The sequence below is a fragment of the Leucopleurus acutus genome (genome assembly GCF_964270905.1).
Source record: "Leucopleurus acutus genome assembly, chromosome: 15".
In the NCBI taxonomy this organism is placed as follows: domain Eukaryota; kingdom Metazoa; phylum Chordata; class Mammalia; order Artiodactyla; family Delphinidae; genus Leucopleurus; species Leucopleurus acutus.
In genome coordinates, this window is record NC_139157.1 from 47,184,349 (window position 1) to 47,204,768 (window position 20,420).

The 20,420-nt window shown below is 42.0% G+C and overlaps 1 protein-coding gene across 2 annotated transcripts in view; it reads left to right on the top strand.

Annotated features, from left to right (window-relative positions):
* LAMA4 (laminin subunit alpha 4) overlaps positions 1 to 20,420 on the top strand; it is a 150,524-nt gene that overhangs the window by 39,032 nt on the left and 91,072 nt on the right. For both annotated transcript variants that reach the window (XM_082855560.1, XM_082855561.1), the window contains exons 2-4: positions 651 to 752; positions 11,736 to 11,860; positions 18,430 to 18,510. In XM_082855560.1, the coding sequence (XP_082711686.1) occupies positions 651 to 752; positions 11,736 to 11,860; positions 18,430 to 18,510 (308 nt within the window). The remainder of the gene's footprint in view (positions 1 to 650; positions 753 to 11,735; positions 11,861 to 18,429; positions 18,511 to 20,420) is intronic.

Below are 20,420 nucleotides of genomic sequence, written 5' to 3' on the forward strand. Positions count from 1 at the left end.
AAAATTTTAGGATCTGGAAAGCGTATTTTTTTAAGAGCTCAAGTTTATGACAGACACATCACAGAACACAGTTGTTCTGCCACAGCCAATAATTTCTGAACCCACAGGTCTTTATTCATAGGGAGCATGATGCAGTAGTGCCTCACCCAAATAGTTTGGATTTGTCTTGTGTCGGATTGGAAGAAAACATTAGAAAATTTCTCCTTCACTGTTACCTAAAATCTTACTTCCTCACGGTGATAGGCTGTGTTAATGGTGCTCCTATTCCGCTGAGCAGTGACAGGCGTTCACGCGGCGAAGGAGAAAAAGAGACGAGATCTTGCTGCGCGAACGGCTACGCATCGCGAGAATTGGACGCCATTTGTTCTCGTGGTGTCCGGGCCGTGGCTGGTCAGACAACCTCTGCAGGAGCCCCCGACCCCAGGCCCTCCCCGCCCCCCCCAAAAAAGGAGTGAAAAAAGAGGCAGAAAAGATACATAAAGAAAATTGGATATACATCATTGAATGGTAGTATAAATAGTTCATGTTAGTATGTTCTGTAAAGAAATATTTGGATCATTTACCAATCAGTTCCTCGTACTCCTCTCAGAAAATGATGGCCAAAATTGATCTTTTCGGTCATGAAGATGCTTTTGTTGTGTCTGTTTCAGAAATGCGACGCAGGATTCTTTTTTGCCCAGTCGGGAGAATGTTTGCCCTGTGACTGTAATGGTAATTCCAACGAGTGCTTGGATGGCTCTGGACTCTGTGTGGTAAGTAGGGGTCATCTATCGCTTCTCAAATATTGCATCGAGCCTTTGCACCTTGGGTGGGGATGAAATATTCTTCCTGGATGTTTGAGCTGCCTAGGAGCAAACTGCTAATCCAGCTTTCTTTATACCCTTCACTTTTCCTGTAAAACACCTCATATAAACTGCGTATGACTGTAAGTGGTCACCAAGGTGTATGTCTGAATGTGCGTGTGCCCCTAGCAGTAACTGCCCCACCACCCTCGGCAGCTGGTTTCCTGCTAACAGCCATTGGTGATGGGCTTGAAAATAATACACAGAGGAGGAAATCATCCATCCAAATTCCTCTGTAATAGCACAGTTTGCCATATGTTTGGCTTCACTCCACATAGACCAGGAGAATAAAACAGTTGTTTCATAGCCTATTTTACAACTTAAGATAGTCAGGTCTATAGATCAAAATTTTAAAAAAAAGGTTTAAACCAAATAGCTAATAAAAATGAAAGCTTTGGCGTTATGGCCTTTGTAACTCTGTAATCAAGCCCCCAAAGAATTTTTTTTTCTTAACTGAAATGAATTTTCCAATAGACAGTGAAACATGATAGAGATTTATGAAGGAGAATGAGAAACCTTTTAGCAAAAGTACGTGCTACATATTGCCCATTTTCACTAAAAGGACTGACAACTTAGTGAAGATGGGGATTGAAATATTTACCAGAAGTGACTTCAGTAGAAGTCGTAGGAGGCGTTTTTAAAGACTTATGCCTTAAGATCATGTTTTCCTTCATGAGTGATACTGTTACACAGCAGTATAACAGTAGAAGTTCCCATGAGGCAAAGAGGCTTTCCCAAACTGCAAGAATATTTTTGCATAAACTGCAAGAATACTTAAATATACCTACCTACCTCAAAATTAGCATAATTGTCTGTATTAAGCAGATAATTTTGATTGTAAGTGGTCTTCAAGGTGTGTACTTGAAGGTGTTATTTTACTCATGTATTACATTAAGATGCAAATTAGAACGTTTCCATTTATTTTAAACCTAACAATTCACATTTTTCTAGGGACAGAATTAAGTTGCAAACACTAAACATTGCTAACTCTTTGTAGTGTTTGTTTAGTCCTGGCAGTTTCTGTTTTCCCCTTCCCCCATCTTCTTAAATAACCATTACATCCAGGATGTCCTCTGTAGCAGTGTAGGCGCCCGCAGCTGCCAAAGTCTACCCCTTTCTAATGCTTTCATCTCCGGTTTCCTGTTATTTTAATCCCAGTGACATTTGAAAAGAAAATCCCATGGATGCACTTGAACTAATAATGTACACCTCTGATAATTTGACCAATTAAATGCTCTTTGTCATCTAGTTTATTTAAATATAAGACAACAGGGATTAGCCAGCCCATCAGCTGCTGTTAGACAGTCAGTAAGATGGAAGACTGAAATAAATTAAAGGGGAAAAATGTCCCTCCTGCTAGTGCCTATAGAGGGCTATGACAAAACTACTGTTCGTTACAATGACCTGGTCAGAATAAGAGCTATCATGGCTTTATCTTTGACCTGGACTTGAGCTTCTGAAGGGGGCAGTCATCACGTGATTCCTTCATAGCTCCTGGGGCATACGAAGTTCTAATAAAAGTTTGCGGGGGCTTCCCTGGTGGTGCAGTGGTTGAGAGTCCGCCTGCCGATGCAGGGGACACGGGTTCGTGCCGCGGTCCGGGAAGATCCCGCATGCCGTGGAGCGACTGGGTCCGTGAGCCATGGCCGCTGAGCTTGCGCATCCGGAGCCTGTGCTCCGCAACGGGAGAGGCCACAACAGTGAGAGGCCCGCGTACCGCAAAAAAAAAAGTTTGGGGATGGGCTAGGGTGTAAACATTTATATGCACACTCAGGGAAGTTGCCTATCTTCCTGCAATTACTTTGTTCCAAGATAGAACATTAAAGAAAAAAAGAAAATAGCCATCTTACTTCTCAGCTCCTGCCCTGTAGCCCCAGCGCCTTGTCATTGTTCAGGGAGCCAGAGAAGACACAGCGGCTCCACCCGAACACCTTGCAATTCACTGTGGGCACCAGAGTTTCAATCAGTTCTTACAGTTTGCCTGGCCTAACTAATTTCTCCCATCTTCCATAAGCAACAAAATAAATGGCCTTCTTTTATTTCATTTTGTTTTATTTTGAAGGCTTGTAATGCCTCTGTCTTATCTTCGCCTCTTGGTTTCTAATTCTTCCTCCATTCCCATGATCAATTTCAATTGGACCTTATATTTTACAGACTGATTTTAAGGAACTAAGCCATTTGACAAAATATATAGAGTAAACAAAGTTATGCTACCATTTCAGACAATACCAAAAAAATCTTAAGAGATTTCTTCACAAGAGGAATGCCAACTCTTCAAATGCAGAAAGGTGGTTAAGTGAAAAGTGGATTAACTAATGAAATCCAGTATGCATTGACTGTCTTTCCAAAGGGCCACCTTGCATCTTATCAGAACTGGGGTGCACTGGGCAGGGTTCTCAGTGGAGTCAGCTAGGCAGAGACTTAAAGGCCAGGCAACTCCAGTGGGCATGGCAGACTCTCTAGGAAAGCTCCCGAAAGAGGCATGAGAAAGGATTTAAGGTGTAGAAACAAACAGAAGCAGACAGATGGCTAGTGATAGGAATGCCTGGTCACTGATAACCTATAGTTTATCTCCCGATCTAGAGGCTAGGTACAGAGAACCAAGAAGAGACCATGACTAAGTCCAGTTACTATCTAAAGAACTGGTGCTTCATCATTAGGAGAAAGCGTGGAGCCCACTGACCAGAACTAGAGTGGAGAAAATCTGACTTGAAGTTCACCACTGGCACGGGCTCCTCAGGTTCCCTTTCTTTTTTTTTTTTTTTTTTTTTTTGCGGTACGCAGTCCTCTCACTGCTGTGGCCTCTCCCATTGCGGAGCACAGGCTCCGGACGCACAGGCTCAGTGGCCACGGCTTACGGACCCAGTCGCTCCACGGCATGCGGGATCTTCCCGGACTGGGGCACGAACCCATGTCCCCTGCATCGGCAGGCAGACTCTCAACCACTACGCCACCAGGGAAGCCCTCATGTTCCTTTGGTTAAGCATTGGTGTATCTGTTGATTTCATTTATCCACTTAACAAATAAGCATTTTTTGAGTACCACTTATGTGCCTGGCACTATTCTAGGATTTGGATTAAGTGCTTTCCACTGTGTGGACTGAAGGGCTGTAGGGACAGAACACCTACTTGAAAATGCTTGTGGACGTGACCAACATAATGAAGTTCAAAGTACGAGGACCAGGGGTGCTTTAGAAACACATGCAGAGACCCCCACCTGCTCAGTGACAATCAAAGAAAAAAAAATGAAAAGATTTTGAGGTCTGTGCCAGCATTTCAGGAAAAAATCTAAATCTGAATGAAAAGATTTGGATTTGAAACCACTAAATAACTGCGAAACATAATTGAAATCTAAAAAGAAAACCATCAAGCTGTTAAGGATTCACATCTGGCTGGTAGAAATGTGGACGGGCTTTTATTTTCTTTTCACTTTACAGTATACCTGCCCAAGTGTTCTACAACTGCCAGTAATTTTATAATTAAAAAGATTGATATTTAGATGGACTTCTACCCCACCCTAAGCACAATGGAGAAAAGGAAGTCATTCGACATATTGAAGGCTAAGGAATTTTTTATTACTCTCAAAGCCTAATTAAAACCTAATTCAGGAAAGCAAAGTTATCACATTTCTAATTTCTGTAGACACTAGCATTTTTCTCCTGATTTTCAAACTGTCCTTTATGTGTATTAAGCCAAAATCAACCAATGTAAGTCCCTTTAAGACTAAACATGTGTGATGGATAAAGCAACACCCTTATTAGATGTCCAGTAGAAAGAAGAAATTGAGTAATAGGGAATTCTTTTTCCTGTTTTACTTACAACTATAAAGTTGGTATCTAAATCAAGTGCATAATTCTTACATTAAAATTTTGACAGTTTTCCAATCTGTTGCAAGCTTGGAAAAACCAAATTTTGCAAATAGTGATTGATTTGGTTCCGTGTTAGCTAAAGTTTTGACATAAAGTCATAAAATTTGTGTGCAAAGGATTTTAAGGATGGCTAGCTCAGTGGAGTCTCTTGTTGGTTTGTGCCCCCAATGTAAGAGTATGATGGGAACCAAATGCAGATAATAAGTTCTCTATACATTGTTTTTTCCTTCTTTTCTCAACCCTGAACATGTTCCTCCTCTTGTATTCCCCACCTCAATTAATGACAGCACCATTCTGCCAATCCCTCATGCTTGTCCCAGATGCTTCATCAACTGCCTTTTCCTCTTCACCAATATTCAGCTGAGCACCAAATCCTGCCAGTTCAACCTAGGAGAGGGCCTCCTCTGTTCTGTGCCATCCCACTGTCTTAATTCATGCCCACAGTATCCCTCCCTGACCACTAGTGCAGCTTCCCAACTACTCATGCCCTGCTCCAGACCCTCCTCCCCCTAATCTGTCTTCCTCACAAGCAATGGAGACATCTTTAAAAAAACACAACCTAATCAAGGCAAGGCATCCCCCTTTCTAAAATCCTTCAAGGATTTCTATTCCAGACCCACTGAGCTTCTCTCTGCCACCTAAACTAACTCTGTACTTTCACTTTCTGTGTCTGAACTTGTGTTTCCCTGTTCTCTGCCTGGGATTTCTTGCTTATCCTTCAAGGCCTAGTTCAGATGTCACCACCTCCATTAAGTCTTGTCTTGCTTTCTCAGGAAGAGTAGACCCTTTCCCTTCTTTCTGACCCATAGTAGAGTCATAGCACCTAGCACACTATAATCTTCTCAGTTTACCTCTCTGTTTTTATCACAACTTACTCAAAGTGAGTTATTCAAAGGCAGGAACTGGGTCTTCTTCATTTTAGTAACCGTCACAGCTCATTGTCTGTCATTATATCAGCTTAATCCAGGTTTAAGTGAACGAATAACAAATTTACTTAAAAGCAAAAATCTTTAATATTCTAATTTGAGACTGGGTCCCCTTTATTGCAGTAAAATGCACTCTGTCTTGTTATTCTAGAGCCTTAGGCTTGGGCTGAGTGCTGAGTAACTAGCAAACAGTGCTACCGACATGAGGTGTTTCCATCTAGACCCTTGCTTCTCAAGTATAGTCTAGACCAACAGCACTGGTGATACTTGGGAGCTTGTTAGAAATGCAGAAACCCAGGCCCAACCCAGGCACCCTGAACAGAATCTGCATTTTCACAAAATCCCCAGTGCATTCTGTGCACGCAGGTCTGAGAAGCTCTGATCTAGACAGAGCAGCAGTTCTCAAACTTTTTTGTCTCTTGAGCCGTTTACACTCATTAGAATCACTCAAGGTGCCAAAGAGCTTTTGTTTATGTGGATTATACCTGTTCATGTTTACTGCATTTGAAATTTAAAAGGGAAAATTTTTATAATATTTTCTTATTAATCTATTTGAAAAGAACAATAATAAACCCATTACATGTTAACATAAACAGTATGTTTTTAAAAAATATAAACGTATTTTACAGATTGAAAATAGGTTTCATGTCTGGCTTAATGGAAGGCAGCTGTATGTCATATCTGCCTCTGCATCAATCTGTGGTGATATCTCCTTGTCACGTAGCCTCAGGAAAACCCCCCTTACACACATGAGAAATGAGAGTGCAAAAGAGAAATAAAACCTTAGTATTATTATGAGAATAGTTTTAACTTCCCTGGACATATTTTGAGAACCACAGGTCTAGATAGACTGTAGTCACGCATGAAACCTGTGACTAGCCACTAACCTGATCCTTTTAGGCTTTCTTCCCACATTAGGCTGGTGCTGTGGCCCAGTCATCAAGAGACTCTATTTTTCACATGAAGGAGACACAGCTGGTTCCCAAATGTCATTCCTGACACTTAACGTGCAATTGATTATCTAGATGTAGCTTTCTTAACCACGGGCCAAAAATTCAGAATGCTTTTTTCATTTTTAAGTGGGGTCAGTTTCATTGAAAAATAGATTTGTACCTCACTCCAACAACAGCGTACTATTTATTGTCATTTTTCCGTTTTGTTTTTTAAATGGCAGAGCAATGAAGGTAAAGGATGTTTGCAATCTCAGAGTAAAAGATTTTCAGAGCTAGAAGAAACCTTATAGACCGTCTCAGCTAGATCCTCGTTTTACAGACAGAGAGACCCAGAAAAGTCGAGTGACTTGCTCCAGGTCAACCAGCTAGAAAAAGGAGGAGCTAGGGAACTCTGTCCCTGCTGCCAGCACTATCCCTGCTGATCTCCCAGAATGTGCATCAGTTGCCTTTTAGGGCATTTCATAACTAAGTCTTTAAAAGAAGGCAGATGACAAGAGTCAGTGTTTGCACTCTGAGCATTTAGAGGTCATAGTGATTTGGAGGCTTTTTGCCCTTGAGGGTAATTGCTCCCTGTGGCTGCCATGGAAGAATTAGTGCCCTGACAAGGAATCCAAAGCATCCATCGAGTCATAAGGTGACAGAATTGAGAATTGGCTCATTTTTGCAGCTAAATAGGCGCTTCAGGCATGAAGAGTGGTCTAACATCTTACAACAGGCTTGTTTTCTTCTGCACAGATAGGCTTCATCTGTCCAACAAGGACTCGGACAAGTTTGACCCCAGTCTAGAGCTGCCCTGACAGATTGCTTATGGCTTAGATTCCTGGTAGTTGGATAAGGCTCGTTGGTTTTCCCTGGGATGAGAGATTGCCACCAATTTTGAGCTGGCTTTGGGTGCATGTTAATTTCCTTTACTTGCTCCAGATGCTAATTCACCCTTTCCCACTTTTTCCTTCATTTTTCTTTCCAACAAACATTTACTGAAGGTTGACTTAGCACTTGATACAGCATTAAGAACAGTGAGGGAAATATGTTAACATCCTGTTGTCTGCACATCATACTTTATTTTCAGTTTCTCTTCTGTCAGGTGGTCTGAACTAACCTCTTATCAATAATTCTATTCTGTTAACGTAATTCTAATCAGGACCCAAAGACTGTCCACATCTAATGGCATATCAAATGCCCAAAGAGCATTCAACCATGATAGCTGTGGCCCATATCAGGATTCCTCCCTTTTGTCTAGTGTGTTGTTCTTGATATGAAGCTCAAACTATTAGTAAAACAGTCTGACACTTTCTAATGCAGTCATTTTATGACTCTTTTGGGAAAGAAGCCTTTTCTCTGACACACTGGAGAAGCAGTATAATATAGGAGTTTCCAGCCTAACCTCTGGAGCCAGATTGCCTGAGTTCAGATCTCACTTTTGAGACACACCTACCTCTGTGTGACACTGGGCAATTTACTTAACCTCCCTGTGTCTCTATTCATTTGTAAAATGGGGAAAAAATAGTAACTTACCTTAGAATTATTGTGAGAATTAAATTAGTTAATCCAGATAAAATGTTTTGAGCAGGACCTCACTATTATTTTGAACCTCAACATAGAACATAGAGACAAAATAACAAACTCAGAGTTAAGTTTCCAGTCACTCCGTCTTGCCTTCCCCAAGATTCCTCCACAGAGCCCAGTTTTTAAAAAGTTATCTGTTGGCGGTGGGGGCTCGGGCTGCGGCGACCAGGCCTGCAGAGGCGCCAAGCCCCCAGAGCCTCAGTCCCAGCAGAAGCTGCATGCCCATGCCGGGAGCCCGGAACGAGCGGAAGGGGCCGACCCGCTGCGGCTGCGGTACGGGAGTACGGCGAGCGACGCGGGCCCGGCGCGGGGAGGGCCGGGGGCTCCTCTGTGCGCTGCTACGCTCCGCCCCCGCTCCCGGCCGGGGGCCCCCTGCAGCCTTTGGCGGCGCTCAGCAATCTCCAGTGGCGCGGCCTTTACCATCCACCAAGTTTGGAGGGATGACAGTGTACACTGCCAGCTGGATTAGAAGGGTTCCAGTTCAAGCTACCACCCTTTTCCTATTCTTCCACCCACCTCTGACCTCCGACCTCCAGGGCCTGCTGCTGAATTGGCGTATTTGTTCTGCCAGGCTCCTTCTGTGTGGACCACTCAGCAAGGTATATTCCTAGTACCAATGGTGTGCTGGAGCTGACTCATACCAAATTACAATTGCAATAGCCAATTGTTGAACTTCAGGAATTTTGAAAGCTGGTGATTAAGCCCAGCTACTATTAAAAATTAAATTATATCTTTGACATAAATCACAGCAAGATCCTTTTTGACCCACCTCCTAGAGAAATGAAAATAAAAACAAAAATAAACAAATGGGACCTAATGAAACTTAAAAGCTTTTGCACAGCAAATGAAACCGTAAACAAGACGAAAAGACAACCCTCAGAATGGGAGAAAATATTTGCAAATGAAGCAATTGACAAAGGATTAATCTCCAAAATTTACAAGCAGCTCATGCAGCTCAATATCAAAAAAACAAACAACCCAATCCAAAAATGGGCAGAAGACCTAAATAGACATTTCTCCAAAGAGGATATACAGATTGCCAACAAACACATGAAAGAATGCTCAACATCATTAATCATTAGAGAAATGCAAATCAAAACTACAATGAGATATCATCTCACACCAGTCAAAATGGCCGTCATCAAAAAATCTAGAAACAATAAATGCTGGAGAGGGTGTGGAGAAAAGGGAACCCTCTTGCACTGTTGGTGGGAATGTAAATTGATACAGCCACTATGGAGAACAGTATGGATGTTCCTTAAAAAACTAAAAGTAGAACTACCATATGACCCAGCAATCCCACTACTGGGCATATACCCTGAGAAAACCATAATTCAAAAAGAGTCATGTACCAAAATGTTCATAGCAGGGCTTCCCTGGTGGCGCAGTGGTTGAGAGTCCACCTGCCGATGCAGGAGACACGGGTTAGTGCCCCAGTCCGGGAGGATCCCACATGCCGTGGAGCAGCTGGGCCCATGAACCATGGCTGCTGAGCCTGCGCGTCTGGAGCCTGTGCTCCGCAATGGGAGAGACCACAACAGTGAGGGGCCCGTGTACCGCAAAAAAAAAAGAAAAGAAAAAGAAAAAAAAATGTTAATTGCAGCTCTATTTACAATAGCCAGGACATGGAAGCAACCTAAGTGTCCATCAACAGATGAATGGATAAAGAAGATGTGGCACATATATGCAATGAAATATTACTCAGCCATGAAAAGGAACGAAACTGAGTTATTTGTAGTGAGGTAGATGGTCCTAGAGACTGTCATTCAGAGTAAAGTCAGAAAGAGAAGAACAAATACCGTATGCTAACACATATATATGGAATCTAAAAAAAAAGAAAGTGGTCATGAAGAACCTAGGGGCAAGACAGGAATAAAGATGCAGACCTACTAGAGAATGGACTTGAGGATATGGGGAGGGGGAAGGGTAAGCTGGGACAAAGTGAGAGAGTGTAATGGACACATATACACTACCAAACGTAAAATAGATAGCTAGTGGGAAGCAGCCACATAGCACAGGGAGATCAGCTCAGTGCTTTGTGACAACATAGAGGGGTGTGATAGGGAGGGAGGTGCAAGAAGGAAGACATATGGGGACATATGTATATGTATAACTGATTCACTTTGTTATAAAGCAGAAACTAACAAAAAAAAAGTTATCTGTTGAAGTTCTCATGCATAGATGTTACTAAGGGAATTGCTCAAACAGGAGGGTGCCTCTTCAATGGCGTTCTAATTCTAACAGTACAATTTTTCACTGAAAAGCCTATTCAAACTTTATACACTCTGGTGAATGTAGATGTCTTCTTTTCATCTTTGAAAGTATCGTAGTGCTACTGGCATTGCCTTGTGCAATCCAGTCATGTCCAGTTGGAGAAAATATCAGTAGACTAGCATCACTGACTCTTCCAGAGGACTAATGAGAAATTAATCCATCAGCTCAACAAACAGCTGCTGAGTACAGACTCCATTCAAGTTGATGGCAGTATAATGCTGAGAGACGCAGTGTGGAGGGAAGCGCTGCTGAAGCTTGGAGCTGATGATAACAGTACAATGTGGGCAATGGAAGGAGAGAAGAATCGGAGAGGGGAGCATCAGGAAGGAATCCTGAAGCTCTCAAGGCCTGGTGCAGATCTTGAATGATAAACAGACATTCTAGGCAGAAGAATCAACTGTTTTGTGCTTTTTATCCAATTATCCCCACCACAAATGGAAAAATCACACAATAAACCTGCTTACTATTTTTTGTATATCATTATACAAGATATCAGCCCATTAGCAGAAATCTACCTTCTACTCCATTTATGCTTTATTTGGACACATTTTGTTCTTCCAAGCCCATAATTTTTTTTTTAATATTTATTTATTTATTTATTTATTTTTGGCTGTGTTGGGTCTTCGTTGCTGTGCGCGGGCTTTCTCTAGTTGCGGCGAGTGGGGGCTACTCTTCATTGCAGTGCGTGGGCTTCTCATTGCAGTGGCTTCTCTTGTTGTGGAGCATGGGCTCTAAGCACATGGGTTCAGTAGTTGCAGCATGTGGGCTCAGTAGTTGTGGCACACGGGCTTAGCTGCTCCGCGGCATGTGGGATCTTCCCCAACCAGGGAACGAACCTGTGTCCCCTGCATTGGCAGACGGATTCTTAACCACTGGGCCACCAGGGAAGTCCCAAGCCCATAAATTCTTAAAGTATTCCCCCTGGTGCTTACCCAGGCGGATTTGTTTTTTCATTTCATATTTATTCCAAGTCAGTAAACTGATGCTTCTAGGATATCCAGAGTTTGATCATTCTGATTATCATTCTGAATTGAAATGAGTAACTGACGAATAATCCCCTTTTCACACAAACTCTGAAGAGTCCCCAGGCTGCTAGTGCACACGCAGAGGTCATCCCCATTGTCTGCACTTTGAAGCACTGACTGGGGCCAGCGTGGCTCCTTTGTGCTGACCAGGACCATCGCACACCATCTGTTTTGTCAGGCCTGACATCCCCTTTGCTTGAACTACTGCTTGATTGCCAGATTTGCTGTGTATAAAGTTTCTTACTGTGTCCTTGTCAGTTTTCTTATCTTTTGTTTTACAGCACTGCCAACGGAACACAACAGGCGAGCACTGTGAGAAATGTCTAGATGGTTATATCGGAGATGCCATCAGGGGAGCACCCCGCGTCTGCCAGCCGTGTGCCTGCCCCCTGCCTCATGTTGCCAAGTAAGTCTTAAAGAAAGATGGTCTCTTCTACCACTTATCTGCTTCATTTTTCTTTCTTTTTTTTCTTCCTGTACAGAGTTCTAAGGTTTTTCCACAGTCAAAATTGAGTATCTCATGTTGCAATGAGACTGGAGAGATATAGGAAAGTTTTCTAGCCTAAATCCACTTTCAGGAAAGCTTAAGCACTGCAGCATAGGTGATGACTCTGTTCCCTAAATATTGGGGGTGGGGTACGGGGCACATCACAAAAGTCAATGAAGCTTCCCAAGTTTTATAATCAAGGCTAGTCTCATCTTTTCTTGGCCATCCCTTGACCTAGAGAGATCACAACTGGTGATGCCAACAGACATTATAATTCGTCATTTTCAGTGGTAGTGTTTCTCCTGCTCCCATAGAGCAGACATTTTCTACATGTGGCAGCTAAGTAGGCTTTCAATCAGAAATAGAGCACAGATAAACAGATGTGCTTTAGACCAGTCAGCTCTTAGAAGATATCTGAGAAAATGAATTTTCACTTCTGGCTATGTTTCCTGAGTGAGAAGTTAAAGACAATACACGTGCATCTTAAGGGAAATAATAGGATTCTTTTCAGGCACATATATGTATAAATCCAGTAGTTAGGTCATGACTAGCCATTTTATTGGCTTAAAAATGTAGAATTAAAATGATGTAGTGGTGTTTGGTTTTACAAGTATTCAACCAGTTCTCCAATTCTCTGACACCAGCTGGTGTCCTACAATCTAATCAAATCTGACACTAACCACTAGAGTTAGTGCAGACCCCATTGGTTAAGGGCTCAGTCCCACTTTGAAAGCCAGCCACAAGTTGGGGTCCCAGGCTACTCACTTTTCTGCCCAGCTAAGTACAAATTCAGGGGTCCCTTCAATGCCTCTCCAAGTTTGATAATTCTCTACAATGACTCACAGAACTCAGGAAAGCACTGTACTTACAAATACAGTTTTATTACAAAGGATACAACTCAGGACCAGCCAAATGTAAGAGACGCAGGGACATGGTATGGATAGGGAGATGGGAGGGAGCAGAGCCTCTGTGCACTTGCTCACCAGGCGCACCACCCCTCAGCAAATCTGTGTGTTCACCAACCCAGAAGCTCCCCAAACCTTGTTGTTCCGAGCTTTATCAAAGTTTCATTATAGTCATGATTGAATTATTGGTGATTGAACTCAATCTTTAGCCCCTCTCCCCTTCCATGAGGTGGAGGAAGGGATGGGGTTGAAAATTCCAACGCTACTACAGGAACCCTACTACAGTAGTAAGTTCCTCCGGCAGACCAGCCCACGTCCTGAAGCTACTGAGGGACCCATCGAGTCACCTCATTAACATAAACTCAAAGACCATTGGGACTTCCCTGGTGGTCCAGTGGTTAAGAATCCTCGCTTCCACTGCAGGGGGCATGGTTCGATCACTGGTGAAAAAAAAGCCTTAAAAAAAAAAAGATACAATTGAAAAATTGAAAGGGACTCATTATGAATAACAAAAGACAGTCATGTCACTAAGAAATTCCATGGATTTTAGGAGTTCTGTACCAGGAACCAAGACAAAAATCAAATACATATTTTTTATTATCCCACAAGTGGAAAACGTAAAAAACTACGTTCATATCTCTGCGTTGGCACATTTTAGCTGTGTTATTTTAGACAAAGTCCCTTCTCTCTATGTCTCACTTTCCATGAGATTTCAGGTCAGGGAAACTAGATTCAGATGTTAGCTTCATTTGTTGATTTGTTTAACCTGCTCTGGATCTCAGTTTTTCCCTTAGTAAATAAAAGTTTGTGTAAGGATCTGCCTCACAGAGTTGGATTAGGATAGCACGTGTGGAGCACTTGGGTTGGTGCCTCACACATAGAAAGGTGTATGTAGATGTTGGCTTTACTAAACACATACTTTATATTTTTTCTAACACATTTTGCATACTCTATGTCAGGCACTCTTCTAAGTGTTTGGATGTAATATTTGCTTGATAGTTGTAGTAAAAATTAAATAATGCATATAAAATAATTTTTAAAAGGCCTGAATGCCACACACACACACACACACACACACACACACACACTTACTTTTTTTTTCTTTTCTATTATGGTTTAATACAGGATATTGAATACAGTTCCCTGTGCTATACAATAGGAACTGTTTATCCATTCTATATATAACAGTTTGTATCTGCTAATCCCAAACTCCCAATCCATCCCTCCCTCCCCCTTTGGCAGCCACAAGTCTGTTCTCTATGTCTATGAGTCTGTTTCTGTTTCATAGATAAGTTCATTTGTGTCATATTTTAGATTCCACATATAAGTGATATCGTCACACATACTTTCTTATAAAGAGAAAAAAGATGACAACCAAATTTCCCCCTAATGTTTTTTCCCTTTATTGAACACCAGTACCACCTAACATTTCACCTAATAGCTTGTGATTTGTTCAAATCCTCTGATGAGTCTGACAGTCTGTGAAGAAGTCAGATGTTTTACAGCCCCATCTTTCTTTAGAAACCATTAAACTGTCTCAGCCTTTGCTTTGTGATTTTTCATGTCCAATGGTATTAATAATGTGTGCAAAATGGATGGTACTGAAAGTGAGAGTGGAAAAAAACATTGTGTTCTATTATTTTCATTCAAGTGTGTCCTGATTTATGAGCTCCCTTTGCCTCATCTAGGTATATTCTTTAATTGTTCATTAATATTCTGCTCTAACATAGAGAATGGACTTGAGGACATGGGGAGGGGGGAAGGGTAAGCTGGGATGAAGTGAGAGAGTAGCATTTATATATATACACTACCAAACGTAAAATGGGAAGCAGCTGCATAGCACAGGGAGATCAGCTCCGTGCTTTGTGACCACCTAGAGGGGTGGGATAGGGAGGGTGGGAGGGAGATGCAAGAGGGAAGAGATATGGGGATATATGTATATGTATAGCTGATTCACTTTGTTATAAAGCAGAAACTAACACACCATTGTAAAGCAATTATACTCCAATAAAGATGTTAAAAAATATATATATTCTGCTCTAAAACGTGAGTCTTAACCATATGTGATGAGGTGTTTAGCATGCTGCTCCCTTACCGTGGTATAGTTATTTTGTTAAATATATTAACCTCCAACTTTCTAATAACAGGTTTCACTCATTCTCCCATATAAACAAAGATGTTATATAGCACCATCTGCTCAAAGCAGCTTTATAAGCTTAGAGCTGCAGTTTCTTTAGAAACTACCAGATGAATTAGAAAGGTAATCCCAAATTCTTCATTGTATTGTCCGACTTTTGTACTTTTTGCACCATTCATATGACAGGACTTCCTTATCTAAATTATAGGACATTAATGTCTTGAGATATAAGTCTTCTGGAGCCTCATTCCTATGGGCTGAGAAGTCTTGTCTACATAAAATCAACAAATATTAATCAAGCACTTATTATGTGCCAATCATGTACTGGTTGTTGGTCACAGTTGTGAATAAAACAGTTAAAAACTCCTGCCTTCATTAAAATGGATGAAATTACAGAAATATTTTGAAGCTTCTAAAGCAAATGACCTTTTTACCTTTGAGCCAGATTATCCAGTATCTTAGTTCATCAAGAAGCTCTTCTGAAGACTGTTAACTCTTTCAGATAAAAGAAGCAGAAACTTGCCAATCAGGTAATGAGCTTCTTGTCTGGAAAGAGGAAACACAGGTAGTTTCCATAGGCAACAAGAATCACCATTTCCACCCATGTTCTTTCTCTGCTTGTGTGAGTGGATCCAGGTTCAAAAGAGCAATTGAGGGACTTAGGGAACAGGCTGTGCAGTTAAGTACATATTCACAGATGTAAAAGCTGAAGTCTCTAGAGCAGTGGTCCCCAAACTTTTTGGCACCAGGGACTGCTTTCATGGAGGACAATTCTTCCATGGAAGGGGCTGGGGGTGGGGGGATGGTTCAGGCGGTAACGCCAGCGATGGGGGAGCGGCAGATGAAGCTCTGCTTGCTTGCCCCCTGCTCACCTCCTGCTGTGCGGTCCAGTTCCTAACAGGCCTCGCCCGGTACCGGTCCTCGGCCTGGGGGTTGGGGACTCCTGCTCTAGAGGACAGATTTGAGGTGGAAAAACCTGCTGAAGATTAACACAAAAGCAAAAATATATGACCTATAAGTAAAGAACATTAAGTGGGAGTGTGGAGGAATTGGGAAGGGTGGAAGAGACCTGCTTTCTCTGTAGTGGCAATAGTTCTACTTCCTGAAATTCCTTGGGGGAGAGAACTGGATACAGAAAGCGGGGGTGGGGTGGGGTGGGGTGGGGTGGGGGGATAGTGTGTGATCATAGAACAGGACAGATTTGCCTGGATCCTATAAAGTACTAGTCTTTGATCTGGCCTTATTATTGACTGAGTTAACTAATCTCAAATACTAATCAAATATCATAAAAAATCAGACTCCCCACTAACTCTTTCAGCTTTTCTTAAAATTCATATTTCTACTTTCTATAAAAAATCAAAGTGCCAGGACTTTTATTTGAGATTTCAGAAAGGCACCAAGCGTGGAATCTGAATTACACTTTGAAAGATATGCAAGTTGAGCCTACAGACCCAGGATTTGGATCTCCAGATATTACAATAGCCGCATCAGAAGGCAAGGAAGTGATGCTTGAGGGAGTTTTGCAAACAAAGAGTGCTGAGTCTATTTTCCTTTAAGTTCCCTGAGGGTTTTCCAAGAACAAAAGACTCCCTTCCACTTGGAGAGAGCACCATGGTTATTAGTGTGGGCTGAGAAAGGTGCAGTGTTTTCATTTCCCTAACCCAAAACAGACTTTAGCCTAAGCAAAATATAAACAATTAATGCTGATGGAAAACGGAAAAGGAACCCTCAGTGGCTCTACTACCTCTGAGTCTCCCTCCACCAAGACCAGTAGTCACACAGCTATTCCCAGGGACCATTTGCACAGAGCTCATGTATTTATTTTAGGGTTGGCCAGACATCCTCCATGTCTACTAATAATTGCTCCAAACAAGGAAAACGTCATCTGTTTGAAACTGTAGGACATGAGCTCAAAGCAGACAACTCCAGGCAGATATTTCATTCCTTCAAGCCATGGGTGGGCTGCTGGGTGGAACATCTTCAAAGAAACATGCATGTGGGTTTGTTCATGTTCTGGACACTTAACTGATACTGTTTCTTTAAGTAGGCTGAGGAATAAGAACAAGCAAAATAAAGGGTAAATGCCAAAGAAATGTAATTCATTGGAATGTTTTTAACCAGACTATTAGAGAAAATAAATTGTATGTACTGCCTTTCACTGAGAAGCACATTTGTTTTCTGACTGACTTTATAAATATTTTCACACAAAGCAAGCACATCCATTTGCTTTCCTCCAAAGGTGGTTAGGTCTTTGCTGATACATGCAGGAACGTGAGAACAGCAGGTCACACTCCGTGGATTGTACAGTACCTAAGCCAAAACTACTTTAAAAGTCTTAAAACTTTTGTACACCCCCCTCATGGGGATGGATTCATGTGTCAGTGTAGGTAGAATTTTCAAAACATATGGAGAACAATATTCCATTTCCCTTGCCTTCATAATTAAGATAGTTATTTATTCTGCTGAAACAATATATTATTTGTTTTCTGTCCTGTGTCCTAATTTTTATTATCAAAAAAAAAGAAGAATCACAAGAGTGGGTTTCATGAACCAGAATCCTTTTACTATGGGTCCTATTTCTTGCTTGAGTACTTGCTTTATGACTTTGATCAGCTGAGCCAGTCCCTGCACCCTTTATTCCCAATCTTTAAGGTACACATGAAAGAAATTAAGGTTTTGTGGAGATTATAAAGCATAGTTTAGAATTGGTTCATGACCTTGAAGAGTGAAAGAGAGCTAGTGCAGAAAAAAAGGGGTAAACTTTCAAGTGAATACACAGAAAGTGGTAGGAATAAGAGAAAATTCTCATAGAAATCTAAAATCACAGGTAAAATTTACTTATTTTACTCTAGCTTTAGGATATGTGTTTTACATTTGCATTAAAAAATATATACATATATATTTATACACACACACATACACATATACCTGATGTTCTGGAAATTCCAACTGTTTCAAGTAAAAATAGTAAAGTGCCTCTATGGAAAAATAAATGAGGTAGACATGGGAAATGGTGTCACCAGTGGTGTGTCACTTTCTGTCTGAGCCTGATAGTCTGAGCTCTCCTGAAAGGAGGAAGATTTAATTTAACTGAAGCAAATGATTGCACCCATTTGAACTTGAGGGGACCAAGGTAGAGACGATCTAATCAAAATCAAAAGTTAAGGGCTTCCCTGGTGGCACAGTGGTTGAGAGTTTGCCTGCCGATGCAGGGAACACGGGTTCGTGCCCCAATCCGGGAGGATCCCACATGCCGCGAAGCGGCTGGGACCGTGAGCCATGGCCTCTGAGCCTGCGTGTCCGGAGCCTGTGCTCCGCAAGGGTAGAGGCCACAACAGTGAGAGGCCCGCATACTGCAAAAAAAAAAAAAAAAAAAAAAAAAAATGTTAAGACAGTCTCTTCAGTGATGTATGGAATTGACTTCTAATATTCTCTTTCAATTCCAGTTTTGCAGAATCCTGCTATAGGAAAAATGGAGCTGTTCGGTGTATTTGTAAAGAAAACTATGCTGGACCTAACTGTGAAAGGTAAGCTACTGAAAGTCACCATGTGCTATGGGGGTCAAAGGAAACTTCCTGTTTCTTACACTCATCAGCTCTGCCATGCTCTCATTCAGTAGGTCTTAAGAAGAGGGAGTGGGAGATAGCATTTCAGAACCCCTTTGGGGAGTGTTCCCAAATCCCATGCCTCATATACAGCTATGAGAATGCTCCCTAGGCGTCCAGGGCTACATCTCAGGATAAATGGGTAAGGAAAGAGGAAAAATGAGTATGCGTATTTTGAAGAGATCCTCTAGATGGTTTTGGTAACAGTCTCTCTCTCTCTCTCTCTCTCTCTCTCTCTCTCTCTCACTGAGAACCAGTAGTATAATTAATGTCCAAAAGAGAGAGAGAAAGAGAGAAAGTCGTCTTCAGTGATTCCTTTTTTATCAACTGGTCAGTTATTAGAGTGATACATTGAAAAAAAGCACAAACCTATTATTTAACCTATTCTTTATACCATCTCCTCTCCTGAAAAGTAAACTAATTCCATGAGTTTGGATTTTCTGAATCCCTTTTTGGTATTTACACCTAACACTCTTTTTTAAGTTGCTTTGGGCTTTGCTCAAACAAGAATGGCCTTGGCAAGCAAGGGTGCAGGACTCCCACTGAATGATTCCTGGCAAGACGTTTCCCATCCTCCCTCAGCTGCTCACAGCTTTCTAAGATAAAAGTGCTTTCACTGTAAGAGTCTCACAGAGAGGCCTTCTTATTTTTAACATGCCATTAATATCCTCCCCACTGTGTTTAGGCAGTGAAATGATGTGTGGTGTCCTCAAGACAGGGAGGGAAGGGGCAGAAGGGGCCGGTCAGACATACAGTCCCGCATCCCCACATCTGCAGCGCGCTCACTTCACCACAGCATGCTGCTTACTGCCCTGGGTGGAGCTCACAGATTCAGCCTGGGGCTCAAAAGGTAAACCTTAAATACCATCTCATTTCCGAGGAAAACACCCTCCATCTCTAAAAGTGTAGCTCTGGAACTCTTTTTAAAAAGCCACAATGTCTATGGTACATAGAAAAATCTCTGTATTTTGAGGGCATTGTTATTGTGATTATTAAATTTGCAAAATGTGGATAATTCTTTTGCTAAAGAGGTGTGCGATTTTCCCCCTTTTACTGTAAGAGAAGAGGGAAGTGAAAGGTGAGGGACCATATGAATGTCATCCTTTAAGAGGGACTTCTAGAGATGGTCAGATGACCCTCGGCTGATTAATGTTGGTGACACGCTTTTTCTGTATTTCCTTATTTGGGGACCCAGGAACATGAGCCACCTGATTTACTCATTATCTGGCTCAGTGGGGGTGAGAGGATTGTTCATCAGCCAGGGATGGAGATTTTTCTCCTCAATGTCTGAGGTTTAACTCAGTTTAGTCAGATAAGGATTGAGCAATATTACCAGCTAATGGGTGTTGTATGGCTCCTGAAGGGGGAATTAATGGCCTTAAATAGAGTCCTGCTGACCAAATGCAAGTTCCTCCAGAAGTGAGTAATCTCAGCCCTAAGGGCTCAGTCCTACAAAATCACACAGGGGTGCGGATTAGGGTTCTGTCAGTGACAGTGGGGGGCCTGGCACAGGACATCATGCCCACCTCGCATGTGGCATTGTAGATGATAAATCCCCTGGCCCACATCAGAGGTTCCTGGAACCTGCCATTAATCAGCAAGGCTCAGTCAAATCTGCTGCTTAGTCTGGACCTGGATTGATAGGATGGAGGAGAGAGCACTAGTTTGGGAAGTGGAAGTACCGTGTTGAGATGTAGCATCAGCCTGGGTGGCTGTCTCTCAGCTGTAGCCCTTTACGATCTCCTGGGCAAGTTATTTGATGTCTAAGTGGCTATTTCCACATCTCCAGAAAGGAAAAAATGAAAATACCCACCTCATAGGACTGTTGTGAG